Genomic DNA, 17,011 nt, shown 5'->3' on the forward strand with positions numbered 1-17,011 from the left:
ATTTGAGCCGATACGGCGTGGGAACCGAGCAGTGGTAAGTTACGTTGTTATGTCGAACAGCCGGTGGTGGTTTTGGGCAAAGAGCGGGTTGGTAAGTTGCAACGCGTGCGGCTGTTGTAATGCGATGCCCACCGTGTCAGAGTCCATCTGCTGTATATAACATCTAACGTTAGACTTCATTAGTTGTTCGCGGTCAAAACTCCGTGGTGTAGACAGTTTGACGTCGTGATATTAATACATTCAGCCCTATGATTCAGCCAGGTTTATTAAAGCCAACCAACCCCGTGACGTCACACGTTAGAATACTGCACACAATGGCAGCGCCCTGGCAGCAAAAGATATAACGGTTTTTCTTTTTTTTCTTTTATATGTTTACATTTGTCATGTTTCTTATATAATTGTTGATTAAAGTGGAAATCCATCTTGTAAATCATGTAAACTTGATTGACTGCTTCATTTCCCCTTTAAAGGTACAGTCCCTTGGTGAATGTCTCTTTCAGTCTTACTTGTGGGTCACCACAATGTAGTGATTACATTAATTTCTGGCGCTATGGCATTTCTGCGCTGTGCTGGAGATATTAGCGTGTCTCTAAAAAGATCTGTCTCAAACATGATCCCTGCACGATCTAATATATAGCTTCTTATTAACTCACTGTCATCCATCGTCTGCAACACATTTCTTCTCCCTCTTCGTCTTTCTGCCATTTTCTCCTCTGCTAAAGAAACTCTTAAGCCTCTTAAAAGTCCTCATCCGTGCTCCTAACAATTTTGAACTTAAGACCTCTTTTAAGGGTTAAGATGCTTCCTGAATTACTTTTTTCTTTACTAGGATTTTTTCTTCAATTTTAAGAGTAAACGCCCACATTTATAACTCTTTTCTTAGAATGTTGTCACTAGAAGCTACTCTTTGCATTAAGATTCTTTATGAATACGGGCCCAGGGCCCGTATTCATAAAGAATCTAAGAATCCTCTCAGAAAACTCTTAATTTAGCTTAAAAACTTTTATGTAGGAGTCTTAGCTTAAGAGCGATTCGGGACCGATCTGAGAGCAACTCTGAGCAAGGAAAAGACAAAAACTTTTATCTTAGTAAGGAGGCGGGGCTGACCCCGTTGCTATGTATGACACAATCTTTTGACGACTGTGATTGGTTGGTTGTCCAAGAAGGAAAAAAAAAAGTGATTTTAAGTATAGGGTCTATTCTAAGCCTTCACTTTGAACTTACATGCGTAATTTTTCCTATTTGATCGTTCTCACACACACACACACACACACACACACATTATATATGTGTTTATAAATCCTTTTTTTATTTACCATGCTGTTAATTTCCTATAAGGTATTTGATTGCTTAGAATGATAAAAATTGTTCCACTCTTTCCAGTTACACTGATTGCTGGCATGTCTATTTAAGTGGTGGTTTGAATGTTGGTTTTAATGTATCAAACATGGAATTTTCCCAGTGGCCAAATATCGTAATGTAGTGATTACTTTCATTTCTGGCGCTATGGCATTTCTGCGCTGTGTTGGAGATATTAGCGTGTCTCTAAAAAGATCTGTCACAAACATGATCCCTGCACGATCTAATCTATAGCTTCTTATTAACTCACTGTCATCCATTGTCTGCAACACATTTCTTCTCCCTCTTCGTCTTTCTGTCATTTTCTCCTCTGCTAAAGAAACTCTTAAGCCTCTTAAAAGTCCTCGTCCGTGCTCCTAACAATTTTGACCTTAAGACCTCTTTTAAGGGTTAAGATGCTTTCTGAATTACTTTTTTCTTTACTAGGACTTTTTCTTTAATTTTAAGAGTAAACGCCCACATTTCTAAGAATTTTCTTAGAATTTTGTCACTAGGAGCTACTCTTTGCATTAAGATTCTTTATGAATACGGGCCCTGGTCTTTAATAATGATAAGTAGTCTAGCCTTTAGGTAAATATGATTGTTATTTTTATTTCTTATGCATATGTTGTGATTATTTTAATTATTGCAATGCAATGTGTTTCGTTATTGCAGTGCAATGTGGGATAGGATGAGTGCACTCAATAACGCCCACTATGGTTTCGGACACCACTACAAATGGCTGTTCCCTCAATAGTGGGAAGAAGAAGAAGATGATGATGATGATGATGATGATGATGATAAGAGTGTTCCCGGAGTGGCCACCAGAGGGAGACATCGACACTCTTGCTGAGATGAGTTTTTTTTTTTTTTTTACCTTTATTTAACTAGGAAAGTCACATTGAGGTTAAAACCTCTTTTACAAATGAGACCTAGTCAAGACAGGGTCAGATAGCAGGATTAAACAGATAACAAACCACAATAAAAACCAATGACAACATCATCATATGATACAACAGAAAACACAACAAAACAAGTCTCCACAACTAAATGTTATACAACACCGAAACACAGCACAGCAGCACAAACATTTAGGTATTACATAATACCCTACATAGTACTGATCACAGAAACAACATTATTAATTCATAGGTTTAATAAGGAGTTAAGTGGTAATTGGCAAAACAGCTGCAATTAGCAGTGACCAACTTCTTTATTCTATGTTTAAAATCATTTAAAGAGATGAGGGATTGTAGTTTGAGTTTGGTCTGCACATCATTCCAAGACCATAATAGAACAGGCTGAGCTTTCAGCCTCTGTTCTGATAGCCGGCACTTTGAACCCTAGCCAGTTATGTGACCTGAGATTATGACAGCTTTGAAATGATGAAAATTTCCTATTTAAATAATTTGGAAGTTTTCCTAAAATAACCTTGTAAATTAAATACCAATGTTCAAGCCTGCGCAAATGAAAGGATGACCATCCTACCAAACTGTACAGTATACAGTATAATATCTGAGAGCAGAGTGATAAAGGGGGTCAAGTTTGGACAGGGTGGACAGAGAGGCAAATCTGTAGATAGTATCCCCATAATCAATCTGTGACAGGAGAAGGCTAGCAACTAAGTGTTTTCGTGAAGCCAAAGAAAAACAGGACTTTAGCCTATACAAAAAAGAATTTTAATTTCTTTGCAAGATAATCAACATGGTATTTAAAGTTTAGGTTTTTATCCATCCAAAATCCCAGATATTTGTAATTATCTACAGACTGGATACAGACTCCATCCAGTGACGTGATGGAGAAGGATGGTAGCTTTGTTCGCCCAGTAGTAAAAACCATAACTTTAGTTTGATGTGGGTTTAACAACAGCTTCTAATCTAGCAGAGCATGTTGCAGGGTATCTAAACCTGCACATTAGAAAAGGCTAACTCAGCTGTGGGGGCACAGGAATACAGATATCATCTGCATACAGATGACACTTACAAAATCACAAATATTTTGAATATTTGGCTAAATAGTTTGGTTAAGAAGAGTTTGAATCCCTCTCTGAAACAGCAGTTATTAATGTTATGTTGTTAATAAACAGTGAAAAGTTTACTAGAATATCGTGTTGACACCACTGATCTATAATCTAAAAAAATGTCTATATAGATAAGTGATTTATAATATAGGTCTATAATAAATATCAGTGGTCGACATATGTGCATCACGTGATTCCAACACCGTCACGTCATCATCGCCGCGTGACGTCAGACTGGAGACCTGAGTGATCAGATGTCAGTGTATAACTGATATGATGACTTTCATCATGATTTAGCAGAACAAGATCAGCCAGTTTCATTGTTCATCATGTCAGTTAGGGTTAAAATAGACGTGAGCTGTTATTGGAGAGTTTATATTTACCTGGCGAGTGAGTGAATCTAGATGTGTCTGTAGGCTCCATCACTGGCTATTTTACACTTCAACAAAATTAGATAAAGGATATATAGAACTTACATACTAAATTGTATTTTGAAAGAAATGTTGGTGTTTCTTCTCCCCTGTTATGCCCCTTTTTCATCATCGTTCATTTATTTGTCTATTTCAGAGAAATAATACTATTATATAGAAGCATAAATATACTTTTATAAAATAGTTTTTTTCATGAAAGTCTGCATTTAAAGTATAGCTACATCCCAGCCTTGTTGCCTTTGACCAGCAGATGGCGCTAGTGTTTCAGTGAATCATGTTTCAAAGCGTTTATTTCAATCGTTGTCAGATTGAGAAAGCCTCATCACTGATGTAAATTAGATCCATCATCTCATTAGGGACACATTAGATGTTCTACACACACTAAACACTAAACACTGTTGCACACACTAAACTAACCCATTTGCTCTATATGAACACCAAGCTTCAACACTCACCACAACCTCATTTCAAGTCACTTTAGTAATGACATTGATATCTAAGTTGTCATTATTATTGCAGAAAGATGTTAGAAGACTGAGAGAAAAAAAACACAGCGTCCACACAGAACATAAACACAGAGTCTCAGTTAGGAATAACATTTCAGCATTCCTGGGATGCCTGATGGGTGTCCCTCCCTAACCCTGACCAGAGAACAGGGAATACACTCCACATGCTCTTTAGACTCAGGAGAGAACACACACATGAGGACGAACAACACCTTCTGAAGCAACTACTGAGGTGAGAGAAAACTTCATGCCGATTACTATATGTGTCATTTATAAAAACAAGAGCATGAGTTTCTAGAGCAACTAAAACAAAGACACAGAGTTGGACAAATAAGCTGTTTTTGAATTTGGTTGCTTAAAAATCCAAATGTTGCTGTGGACAGTATACTGGAAATATAGACAAATTTCACAAGAACAAAGGTTGATAGATAGATAGATAGATAGATAGATAGATAGATAGATAGATAGATAGATAGAGGAATAGATGGATAGATAGATAGATAGATAGATAGATAGATAGATAGATAGATAGATAGATAGATAGATAGATAGATAGATAGATCGATCGATCGATCGATAGATAGATAGATAGATAGATAGATAGATAGATAGATAGATAGATAGATAGATAGATAGATAGAACGATAGATAGAACGATAGATAGATAGATAGATAGATAGATAGATAGATAGATAGAACGATAGATAGATAGATAGAGGAATAGATGGATAGATCGATAGATAGATAGATAGATAGATAGATAGATAGATAGATAGATAGATAGATAGATAGATAGATAGAACGATAGATAGATAGATAGATAGATAGATAGATAGATAGATAGATAGATAGATAGATAGATAGAGGAATAGATGGATAGATCGATAGATAGATAGATAGATAGATAGATAGATAGATAGATCGATAGATAGATAGAACGATAGATAGATAGATAGATAGATAGATAGATAGATAGATAGATAGATAGATAGAACGATAGATAGATAGATAGATAGATAGATAGATAGATAGATAGATAGATAGATAGATAGATAGATAGATAGATAGATAGATAGATAGATAGATAGATAGATAGATAGATAGAGGAATAGATGGATAGATCGATAGATAGATAGATAGATAGATAGATAGATAGATAGATAGATAGAACGATAGATAGATAGATAGATAGATAGATAGATAGATAGATAGATAGATAGATAGATAGATAGATAGATAGATAGATAGATAGATAGATAGAGGAATAGATGGATAGATCGATAGATAGATAGATCGATAGATAGATAGATAGATAGATAGATAGATAGATAGATAGATAGATAGATAGATAGATAGAGGAATAGATGGATAGATCGATAGATAGATAGATAGATAGATAGATAGATAGAACGATAGATAGAACGATAGATAGATAGATAGATAGATAGATAGATAGATAGATAGATAGATAGATAGATAGATAGAGGAATAGATGGATAGATCGATAGATAGATAGATAGATAGATAGATAGATAGATAGATAGATAGATAGATAGATAGATAGATAGATAGAACGATAGATAGATAGATAGATAGATAGATAGATAGATAGATAGATAGATAGATAGAACGATAGATAGATAGATAGATAGATAGATAGATAGATAGATAGATAGATAGATAGATAGATAGATAGATAGATAGATAGATAGATCGATAGATAGATAGAACGATAGATAGATAGATAGATAGATAGATCGATAGATAGATAGATAGATAGATAGATAGATAGATAGATAGATAGATAGAACGATAGATAGATAGATAGATAGATAGATAGATAGATAGATAGAGGAATAGATGGATAGATAGATAGATAGATAGATAGATCGATAGATAGATAGATAGATAGATAGATAGATAGATAGATAGATAGATAGATAGATCACGTGTCTCTTTGGCTAAAAGTGCATTTCTGAACACTTCTTACACTTGCTATTTTCTTCTGGCTTCTCACAGTAAAGCTTTATTTACGTCACAGTGGAGTAATTGTGATTAATTACTACTACTAATTCTCCACTTGTCTGACATCACGCGTCACTGTTTGCATCCAAACGCTGATGTCTGATGCCAAAGCAACGCAACAAACGCTGCTACTGCTAATAAACACGACGGCGTACACTACAACTATCCTAGATCTCGCTGATCTTCAGTTTTATCTCCATACCAGAATCTCAGTTGGCCAGACAGTGATTCATCTTTTATAAATCGTTAAAATGTTGGTGTCCGGGAAGCACACCAAAGCTTAGCTTAATGTGATATGAATGAATATTGTTCATTAACGGCTGTTGAGATGATATGGTTGTTCTCTATAAAGAGGCTTGGGTATTCCTGACGCCATGACTGAACTTAAATATTAACTTAACATATTCAGACTTAAAGTATGCATAGCACTGAAGTATCCACTCGAGAGTCATTAAAGATGCACTGCAGTCCTTATGATGATCTTGCCACATTTTTTTCATCACATCATAGTCATTCATTCACATTCATTATTAATATAATGATAATGTGCAGTAGAAATGCTTCTCTAAGGAACCGTTTTCTGTTAGATTCTGCTGTATATTTACTGATCGACGTGGGAAAAGGGCTTTGAAGAAATAAGTCAGGATGTACTGTAATTTCACTAAATGGAGTTTAGATTGTTACACCTTAAATAGTTCATTTTCAGGCCATTGTGTGTAAAAGTAGATGATAACAGACATTGTGTCTAAAGTAATTTGGCTATAAACTGCTGTTAAACAATGTTCTGTTGCCTGTGTGCCGTTTCAGGTCTGTTTAAAATCTCTGTGGTTTTATAGTGTTTTTACAGCCATTAGTGCAGTTAGGGTTCGCATTAATCATCTAAAACTATGGTAAGTTTCAAATCATTTTTGTTAATAGTTTTCTATATTTCTGCAGGTTTTATATATTTATGCATGCTTTTGCATTTTAATTAGCATTCTTGCAATAACCCTCTTTCAAGTGTTCAGATCTAACATATGGCATCTCTGCTCCTCACGTCACTGATGACGAGTCTCACAGTAGCAGTGTGTGTTCACCGTCAGCAGCGAGCCTCTAAAGCAGGCAAAGTCATCATGAAAGCGAAGTTGTGTTGGTCTCTTCTTCCCTGTTGTGTCGTATATCGAGTGAAACACTTCACATGTGGGCGGGGCTTGATTGTCTGTGGGGAATTGATTGGATGGTTGGATGGTTGTGGTTTGCTATTGGCTGATCTCATGTGAGTGACAGGTTGCCCCGCCCTCGTCATCAGAGAAGAGATGCTGCTGTTATTCTGATCCAAAATTATTAACACAATAATGATGTGCACCGAGAAATCATTTATAATAAACATGGCAATATTCCACAAAACAAAAAATTCATGGTGACTTTAAACTGTTTCGAACTGCTCCGACACACGGATAGAAGGTCCAAACGCAGCTTTATTAGGGCTAATCCACAACTGTAATCCATATATAAGGCAAATGGTCAAACACAGGGCAAACAGGGAAATCTAGTGGCGGACGAAGCTTCGAAACCTTTACGAGTCTTTTGTTTCGAATCAGTAGTTCTGAGCGTACAAGGCTTCGTTACGTTTTTTTGTTTTGTTGGTGATGTCTTGTTATATTTGTATTATAATGAAAATTCAATAAACATAATTATAAAATATATATACTGTATATATAATAATGATAGATAGATAGATAGATAGATAGATAGATGATAGGTAGGTAGGTAGGTAGGTAGATAGACGGATAGATAGACATATATACATTTTACTAATTTGCTAACATTTTATTAATACTTTTAATATATTCTGACAGACAGTGTTTAAATGAATGCCACACTATGGTACTACTGTATGTACATTTTTGTTTTGTAGTAGTCCTTAATTTAAGGACTGTTGCCTGAACAGTTGTATAACACAACAGCAGTGTTAATCTCAAATCAATGTTAGACAGGTAAAACATGACAAGAAAAAATAACACAACATGATATAACTATGGGTTATAGAAATATGTTGAAGGAATTGATTCAAATAACAAAAACTGAAAAACTGGACTGTTTTGTTAACGGGTTAATAAACTCACTCAGATCCTACATGCAAAAGAATCTCAATTATAAAATGTTATTTGTGCATCACAGTGTCAAAACAAAGGCAATCATTGACATTTACTCTAATCGTGATGAATGTCAGCGAGCCTGTATCATGCTGACGCACACCAGCAGCTCATGAATACAAGCAGAGAAAAGGCAGAGAACGACAGCAAGAGGAGGAGGAGAGATGAAGAAGGAGAAATGAAAACGTGTTGCAGAGCAGATATTCTGCTGTAAGAGCTGGTGTGGAACGAGGAGAGGAGAGATACAGAGAAGCTGTGTGTGGAAGGAAGATGGCGAGCAGTGGAAGATGATTGGATGAGCTGTGAGGAGGCGTGGCCAGAGGCTGAATGATTTGTGCGACAGTTACCAGAGAAAGAGGAGGTGAGAGACTGTGCGTTCAGCGTGTGTGTGTGTGTGTGAGGGGGTGTAAGAGCGCAGGAATAATCGCAGGAGATCCTGTTCTGCGGGAGCTGTTGGGTTCTTGTATGCTGAGAGGACATGTACACTACGGCTCAGGCTTCTGTCTCTGCTTTATAGCTGGACTGAGGAGCACAGAGGACAGAGGGGCTCGATGGACTGAACCTGTTAGCGCTCTGGCAGACCTCTGAATCCTGAAGCAAACCCAGAGGGATAAAGACGCAGAGGCTGAGGCAGAAGGAGACAGAAGTAGCGTGGATAAAGGGAACTCGATTTTAAGGAAAGAAACGTGCAAAAGGTTTGCCAGAAAATGAGAAGCAGCATGAGGGACAGGTTGAAGAGATGATGCGTTGGTTCAAAACTGAAGATTGAAACCTTGATTAGCAAAGCAGTGCAATCCTCTGTGTATTAGAAAACGTGTCAGTTCATCTGTATTCCTCTGTCCATTCATGCTGTCTGGGAAACCTTCAGCTGGTTTGGAGGTCAAGAAAATACTGGATATTTTTCACAGTCCAGGCGTGAGTGGGACGACTCCTAGTTTCTCCAGTAGGCGTCCATCAGACCTGTCTGTGAGCATCCAGGTGTGCCGAGGTCGTTTCCTCATCAGGCACCACTGGCAGCTCGGACATGTTGGAACGAGTCTGGTTCGATGTATGTTTGTGGTAAGGCATCTCCCCCAATGAAGCGGCGTTACAGCACCGGTGTCATTGATCCAGCAAGGTCCAGTGAGGATTAATTGCAGTGCAGGAAATTAATGAAGTGCGTCTGGAAGATATTGAATCAGCAGTTAAAAGTGATTAAACACTGAGGACTGTGGGTGGACCTTTCGTTGGACTTTATTCCTCGAATGTCTACACCTTGTAACATTCGGCTTGTGGACCAAAGATTGTTGCATCTTGTCAAGATCCTGTTTTAAAAAATGCGAACTCCTTTTGATCAAAAAAACAAATAATGTCCATGTTTTAAGGACAGCGGGCTTGTGCTTTGCAATTCACTAGTTTATCACGTTTCCTACTTTGTGACTTGTCTTGTAAAAGTGGGGATCATCTGGCCTGTGGGGGTCCGGGCTCCGGCCCCGGCCCCGGCCCCCGACCCAAAGATGCGGCGCTCGAGTACCGACGAGACCCCGTACCGACGCAGTCCCTCTCTGGACAGCAAACCGGGGTCTCCTCCTCTGCGCTACAGCGGGGAGTACGAGTACCACAGCTCACCCTTCATCTTTGGCATCCGTACCACCCCAGGGTCACAGAAAGCCAAAGCCAGCTACACCACAGCACAGGGCAGAAAGTATGTGGTGTTTTACCTGGACCTGTCCTTCATCTTCCTCCTAGAGCTGCGGCGCTGCAGGATGGCCGAGGGATGCCTGAGGGCCCTGAGATACGGGATGGTGTTCTTCAATCTGCTCTTCTGGGTGAGTGCGATTCCTATACATCTCTTCTGTTATTCTGTTCAAATGAGAGAGAATGTTAAAGGAATGGTTCACTCAAACATAAAAAGAAAATGCTTCGTATTTACTTGTGTTGTTCCAAACCTGCATGGCTTCCTTTCTTCCATGAAACACAGCAGAGGTTTAGCTGAATGTTTGAGCTACTCTTTCCCATAGAACGACCACTAGTGACCAAGCTCCAAAAATGACCAAAACACCATAAAATGATCATAAACATGGTCATTATGAAGTGAGAGCTATTCCCCACCACCGCAGCGCTCAAACCCTGCATGTTTGTGTTGCTTTATGATCAGTGTAAGAGCCAGTTGGATTTTGGTGACATCAGCCTGGACTCCATGGTCACTATATATGTCCTGACTTGAGTCAGATGAGTTTCTCTGAGATGATGCCGAGATGGGCACTCGAGTTAGTGACTCAGACTCCAGTCGCATTTTAATGGACTTCAGACGTGAAATGACTTCAGGCTTGACTCGACAAAAAGGACTCTTGAATATAAACAACTCAAGTCAAGTCTCAAGTCAACTACTGATATCATAAAGAAAGAATTAGTGTTTTATTTGAATGGTTTTATAATATCTGTTTTATAATATCTGCATAACGTATATTTTCCCAATGTGACTCCTATCATAGAATTTGATTACGTATGTCTGTGTATTGCACGTAAACTCTGAAATGTCATTAGAGTCTTGCTGCTAGGACGATTGTTTTGAACATTGTAATGGGTTATGAAGAAACAAGCTGGATGTACATTATCCCTTACATCTTAGGACCTTTATTACAAACAAAACAGATGATTGAACTAAACTACTGAAAGAAGTGTTACCTGTAGTGGAAGAGCCTCTCCTCCATATTATTAACTCATCTTTATCTTTAGGTCATGTTCCAAGAACATTTAAATTGGCAGTTATAAAACCTCTCATTAAGAAACCACAATTAGATCTTAATAATCTAGCAAATTATAGACCCATTTCAAATCTTCCATTTATGTCTAAAATATTAGAAAAAGTGGTGTCCGCTCAACTGGGCTCTTTCTTGCAAGAAAATGACATCTATGAAAAGTTTCAGTCAGGATTCAGGCCGCATCACAGCACTGAAACTGCGCTTGTTAAAATCACAAATGATTTACTTTTAGCTTCTGACCAAGGCTGCATCTCAATACTAGTTTTACTTGATCTAAGTGCTGCGTTCGATACTATAGATCACACAATACTCTTAGATCGACTACAAAATTATACTGGTGTTCAAGGACAAGCATTAAGCTGGTTCAGATCATATTTATCTGACCGCTACCATTTTGTCTATTTAAATGGAGAAAAATCGATCATATCTCCAGTAAACTATGGAGTGCCGCAGGGATCTGTGTTGGGCCCTCTGTTATTCTCAATATATATGATGCCACTTGGAAATATTATAAGGAAACATGGAATTAGTTTCCATTGTTATGCTGATGACACTCAAATATATATTTCATCACGGCCGGATGAAAACGCTAAATTATCCAATTGACAGAGTGTTAAAGATATCAAAGATTGGATGACGTGTAATTTTCTTTTATTAAATCCAGACAAGACAGAGGTAATACTTATCGGTTCAAAAAAACACCCACAAAACCTCTCACAATACAACTTTAACATAGTAGGATGTCCTGTTACTTTATCCTCTACAGTAAAAGACCCGGGTGTGTCAAGATTTGACTCAGACTCCAGTGATAAAGACTCCAGACTTGACTCAGACTCCAGTGATAAAGACTCCAGACTTGACTCAGACTCCAGTGATAAAGACTCCAGACTTGACTCAAACTCCAGTGATAAAGACTCCAGACTTGACTCAGACTCCAGTGATAAAGACTCCAGACTCCAGTGATAAAGACTCCAGACTTGACTCAAACTCCAGTGATAAAGACTCCAGACTTGACTCAGACTCCAGTGATAAAGACTCCAGACTCCAGTGATAAAGACTCCAGACTTGACTCAGACTCCAGTGATAAAGACTCCAGACTCCAGTGATAAAGACTCCAGACTTGACTCAGACTCCAGTGATAAAGACTCCAGACTTGACTCAGACTCCAGTGATAAAGACTCCAGACTCCAGTGATAAAGACTCCAGACTTGACTCAGACTCCAGTGATAAAGACTCCAGACTTGACTCAGACTCCAGTGATAAAGACTCCAGACTCCAGTGATAAAGACTCCAGACTTGACTCAGACTCCAGTGATAAAGACTCCAGACTCCAGTGATAAAGACTCCAGACTCCAGTGATAAAGACTCCACTCACACTTTTCCCGGTGAGAGGGTTCAACACCCGCACTCTTTCTGCAGTTTTTCCACAGTTTTGCACAAAGGCCTGACTACAGTCGCTCCGTTTCTCTGGCCGCTCTGTGTCAGCGCTCGCTGCGGCTGTCTCCTCTCCCCCTCCCTCTCAAACATGACACCGGCTCTGAGTGTGACCGGCTGATGATTGGCTGTTCTGCCTTAAGTCCCGCCTCTCTTGGTGTGTTATAGATTTATCGGTCAGCTCGTGCTGAGGAGGCGGGAACTTATGGTTATGGTTATGGTTATTTACATCTCCCTTTTCCAGGTACTTTGAATGAGTGTTTATGCTTTCAAGGTTTTTAAATAAGCTTGATATGTTTTGGGGAAGATGTTCTGTTTATGTTTTGTTGACATGTCGAGTTTTCGGTAATATATTTCGTTTTTTAGACTAATGCTAATTGGGATATTGTTCAGCAGCTAGCTAAATTCGTTTGGTCAGTTGGTTGTTGTTGTTGGTTGCATTTATATATATATATATACTACCGGTCAAAAGTTTTAGATCGGTAAGATTTTTAATGTTTTTAAAAGAAGTATCTTCTGCTCACCAAGGCTGCATTTATTTGATTAAAAATACAAACAAAAACAGTAATATTGTGAAATATTATGACAATTTAAAATGACTGTTTTCTATTTTAATATATTTTAAAATGTAATTTATTCCTCAGATGAAAGCTGAATTTTCAGCATCATTACTCCAGTCTTCAGTGTCACATGATCCTTCAGAAATCACTCTAATATGATGATTTGATGCTCAAGAAACATTTATGATTATTATCAGTGTTGAAAACAGTTTTTTACATTTTTATTTCATGATGCTATGATAAACAGAAAGTTCAAAAGAACAGCATTTATCTGAAATAGAAAGCTTATGTAACATTAAACACTACCGTTCAAAAGTTTGGGGTCAGTAAGAATTTTAATTTTATTTTTTGGGGAAAGAAATAAAATAAATCAATCATTTTATTCATCAAGGATGAGTTAAACTGAACAAAAGTTACAGTAAAGACATGTATAATGTTAGAAAATATTCTAAATGCTGTTCTTCTGAACTTTCTGTTCATCAAAGAATTTTGAAAAAAATTGTACACAACTGTTTTCAACATTGATAATAATAATGAATGTTTCTTGAGCATCAAATCATCATATTAGAGTGATTTCTGAAGGATCATGTGACACTGAAGACTGGAGTAATGATGCTGAAAATTCAGCTTTCATCTGAGGAATAAATTACATTTTAAAATATATTAAAATAGAAAACAGTCATTTTAAATTGTCATAATATTTCACAATATTACTGTTTTTTATTATTATTATTATTATTAAGTTGGCTTGAGAGAGATATTATTGTTTTTTATCAAATAAATGCAGCTTTGGTGAGCAGAAGAGACTTCTTTTAAAAACATAAAAAATCTTACCGATCTAAAACTTTTGACCAGTAGTATATTACTTATATATTAAAGATTATTAAAGTATTTCTGATTCTGATTCTTTAGCAAGTCTATTGTTGTGTATTTTCACAACAGAGTTTTGACTTATTTTTTCTAGTATCACTCATTTAAATGGGAAGCTTTTTATATATTGTTTTTGGTATACCTTTTGTACCTGTCATTGTATTCATCGTTTTTATTGTTAATAAACAAACCACATCCATCCCCCACACTTTTGAAAAGCTTGCTACGCCCCTGCGTGCTTCATAGCAAGCATAGACAGTAAAAGAAATGGACTCAGCGACCCCACTGACTTCAACGGAGAAAAGTGAAGTCAGTTAGAAGCTCTTCTTCCTGATGGCTGAGCGACTGCAGACTCACACTGAGCTCGACGACGTAGATGTGGCGTGAGCAACCCGTCTGTCTTCTAGTAGCTGTGCCGAGAGAAATCTGAATCATTCCCTCCCGAATCTCACAGAGACGGAGAGTGTGAGGAGGAGGTGTCCATGAGCTGGAGCAGGAGCAACTTCTGCTAAGTATTCGGATTAATTATTTTGTCATTTTGCCTCCACGTCCCCCCGATTGCCCGCGAGCTTCTTCTCCTGTCCATACGGTAATCTCTCTACTGTGCGACAGAGAGTCGCGTGGTTATGACGCAATCGTTAGCCTATTTTTACAGAAATCGCTTCTACGGGGCCATAACGTAAGATACAAGGTAATGGAGCCTTTTATACATTGTCGTGTTTCTTTATAAATAAATAATGGACAAATGGAGTCTTTAAACGCCTCAGATGTAAAGTTATTTGCTGTCAAAGTGACGCCAAAATGAATGGGAGTCGATGGGATGCTAACAGCAGGTGATGGTCTGCTAATCAATGGCGGCGCCGGGGAAGCTTCAGTGTTTTCTGAATGATTGCCCCCCTGGATGTCACACGCTGCCACAGCACAGAAGTACCGCGAGAACAATGAGAGAGATCGAGTCCATCAACACTCTCAAAACTTCAGTCGTTTCCTTCTCATGGGTTCAACATTTCATTCAGTAATGTTAGACAGTTTTGATTTATATGCTGTTTAATGATCGTGTTATTATACATGTGCGTCAGCAATTCTTCTATTGCTTGTTTCTGCTTCTTCTTCGCCTGCGTTTTAATCTGGAGATTCTGTGGTCTTTCAGAAGTAACAGCGCCCTCTACCATATAACAGTGAAAACACAGAGAGCCGGATAATTTCATTAATGGCAGGGAAAGAGTTAATGTGGAGGCGCTGACAGTCTCCATTAGGTTGTTTTTTTTACTTGGCATTTAGACTCAGCTGTGTTCGTTGTTTGCTGCCACTGTTATTTCCTCACTTGTGTCACAGTGTGGCCGAACTCATATTTCAGTGCTAGCCCTTGCTGTGTGAGAAGAATGACAGAACAGTGATAGCATATGTCAGGAGAGCTGCTGTTTTTCTCTCCGCTGACTGATTCTCTGGACATCATCTGTGCTTCAGTGCTCCAGCGCTCAACATCAACGCCTGTCACACGTCTCTGCTGTTCTCTAGTATCTTTGATAAAAAGCCACATCTGTGTTGGACAACATGATTTCCTATTTTGCTCTTATCAAGTGACCACTGCTCAGTTCAGATGACAGCTCATTTAAAGAGGACATTTTTTAAAGATTATTCTTAATTTGGCAAATAAGTAAAGCATTGAATAAACATTACAGAAAAGCCTTTAAAAGTAAAAATACTGATTGTTGTATTTTATATCATTGATCATAAAGCTGTCAGTCCACAGCAATCCTTTGTGTTATTAAGTTTGTCAGTCTATCTGATGTAGATTCGGGATTTCCATGTGGCATTAAGATGTGTTTTTGCTAATCTGATCACATGACATGACAGTGTGTTGAGGAAGAGCACCAAAACAAGCGATTCAAACTTCCAATACACACACATTACAATTGAAATCACCTGACAAACTGTGATCGGATCAGCCAAAATGCATCTTTTTTTCTTTATTGATTTTCAAAACACTAAGTTCATTTTATTTATATAGCACATTTTATAACAGCCACTGACTGACCAAAGTGCTTTACAGAACTACAAGATTAAGACAATAATACTATGCATAACAGCACAGCACAGATACAGCAAATCTAAGAGCAGCCTTAAGCAGGAGTAGCAAAAACATTGTCGGATTTAAAATAAAAAATAAGAAAACAGAAATGGCAAAACAGTGTCAGACTCATCAATAATAAAACAGAAATGGCAGTATCAGACTTAGAATAAAAAGAAAAAACAGCATCAGACTCAACAGAGAAATAGTAAAACTAACTAACCTTAATTATAGGCCAAGGAAAACAAGTGCATTTTTAAAAGTGACTTAAAGGAAATCACGGAAGGGGCTATCCTAACTTCTAGGGGCAAATTGTTCCACAGCCGGGGCCCAACCACAGCGAATGCTCGATCCCCTCTGCGTTTGAGTCTGGAATGTGGGACTAATAACAGGTTCTTATCGCTTGATCTCAGACTTCTTAATGGAGTGTATGGTTGTAGCAATTCAGATAGGTAGCTTGGTGCTTGGCTACATAGAGATTTATATACAAATAAAAGGATTTTAAAATCAATTCTGAAATTAATGGGTAACCCAATGAAGAGACCTCAGAATTGGGGTGATATGGTCACTTTTTCGACTATTTGAGAGGAATCTTGCAGCAGCATTTTGCACTAATTGGAGACGAGCAATTTGAGTTTTCGAAATACCGCAGTAAAGTGAATTGCAGTAGTCTAAGCGTGAGGAGATAAAGGCATTAACAGCCATCTCAAGAGTTTTGTGATTAAGGAAAGGTTTGACTTTCGACAGCAGACAAAGTTGATAAAAACTAGAGCTTATTACAGAGGAGATTTGTTTATCAAAGTTTAAAGTAAGGTGCTAAATAAAAGTAAGGTGCATAGTCACTGCTTTCCTGGTGCTCGTGTTTCTGAAATCGCTG

The 17,011-nt window shown here is 37.8% G+C and overlaps 1 protein-coding gene across 2 annotated transcripts in view; it reads left to right on the forward strand.

The window, feature by feature from the left end:
- The first annotated feature begins 4,432 nt into the window (after positions 1–4,432).
- tspan4a (tetraspanin 4a) overlaps positions 4,433–17,011 on the forward strand; it is a 70,273-nt gene continuing 57,694 nt past the window's right edge. The window contains exons 1-2 of one of the 2 annotated variants that reach the window (XM_084124012.1): positions 4,433–4,527; positions 10,184–10,263. In XM_084124012.1, coding sequence (XP_083980138.1) covers positions 10,201–10,263 — 63 coding nt within the window. In that variant the 5' untranslated portion in view covers positions 4,433–4,527; positions 10,184–10,200. Of the gene's footprint in view, positions 4,528–8,528; positions 8,817–8,972; positions 10,264–17,011 lie in introns of those variants that run through there. The other variant, XM_084124011.1, reaches the window with a different exon arrangement.

The sequence above is a fragment of the Abramis brama genome (assembly GCF_963993115.1).
Source record: "Abramis brama genome assembly, chromosome: 9".
Lineage (NCBI taxonomy): Eukaryota > Metazoa > Chordata > Actinopteri > Cypriniformes > Leuciscidae > Abramis > Abramis brama.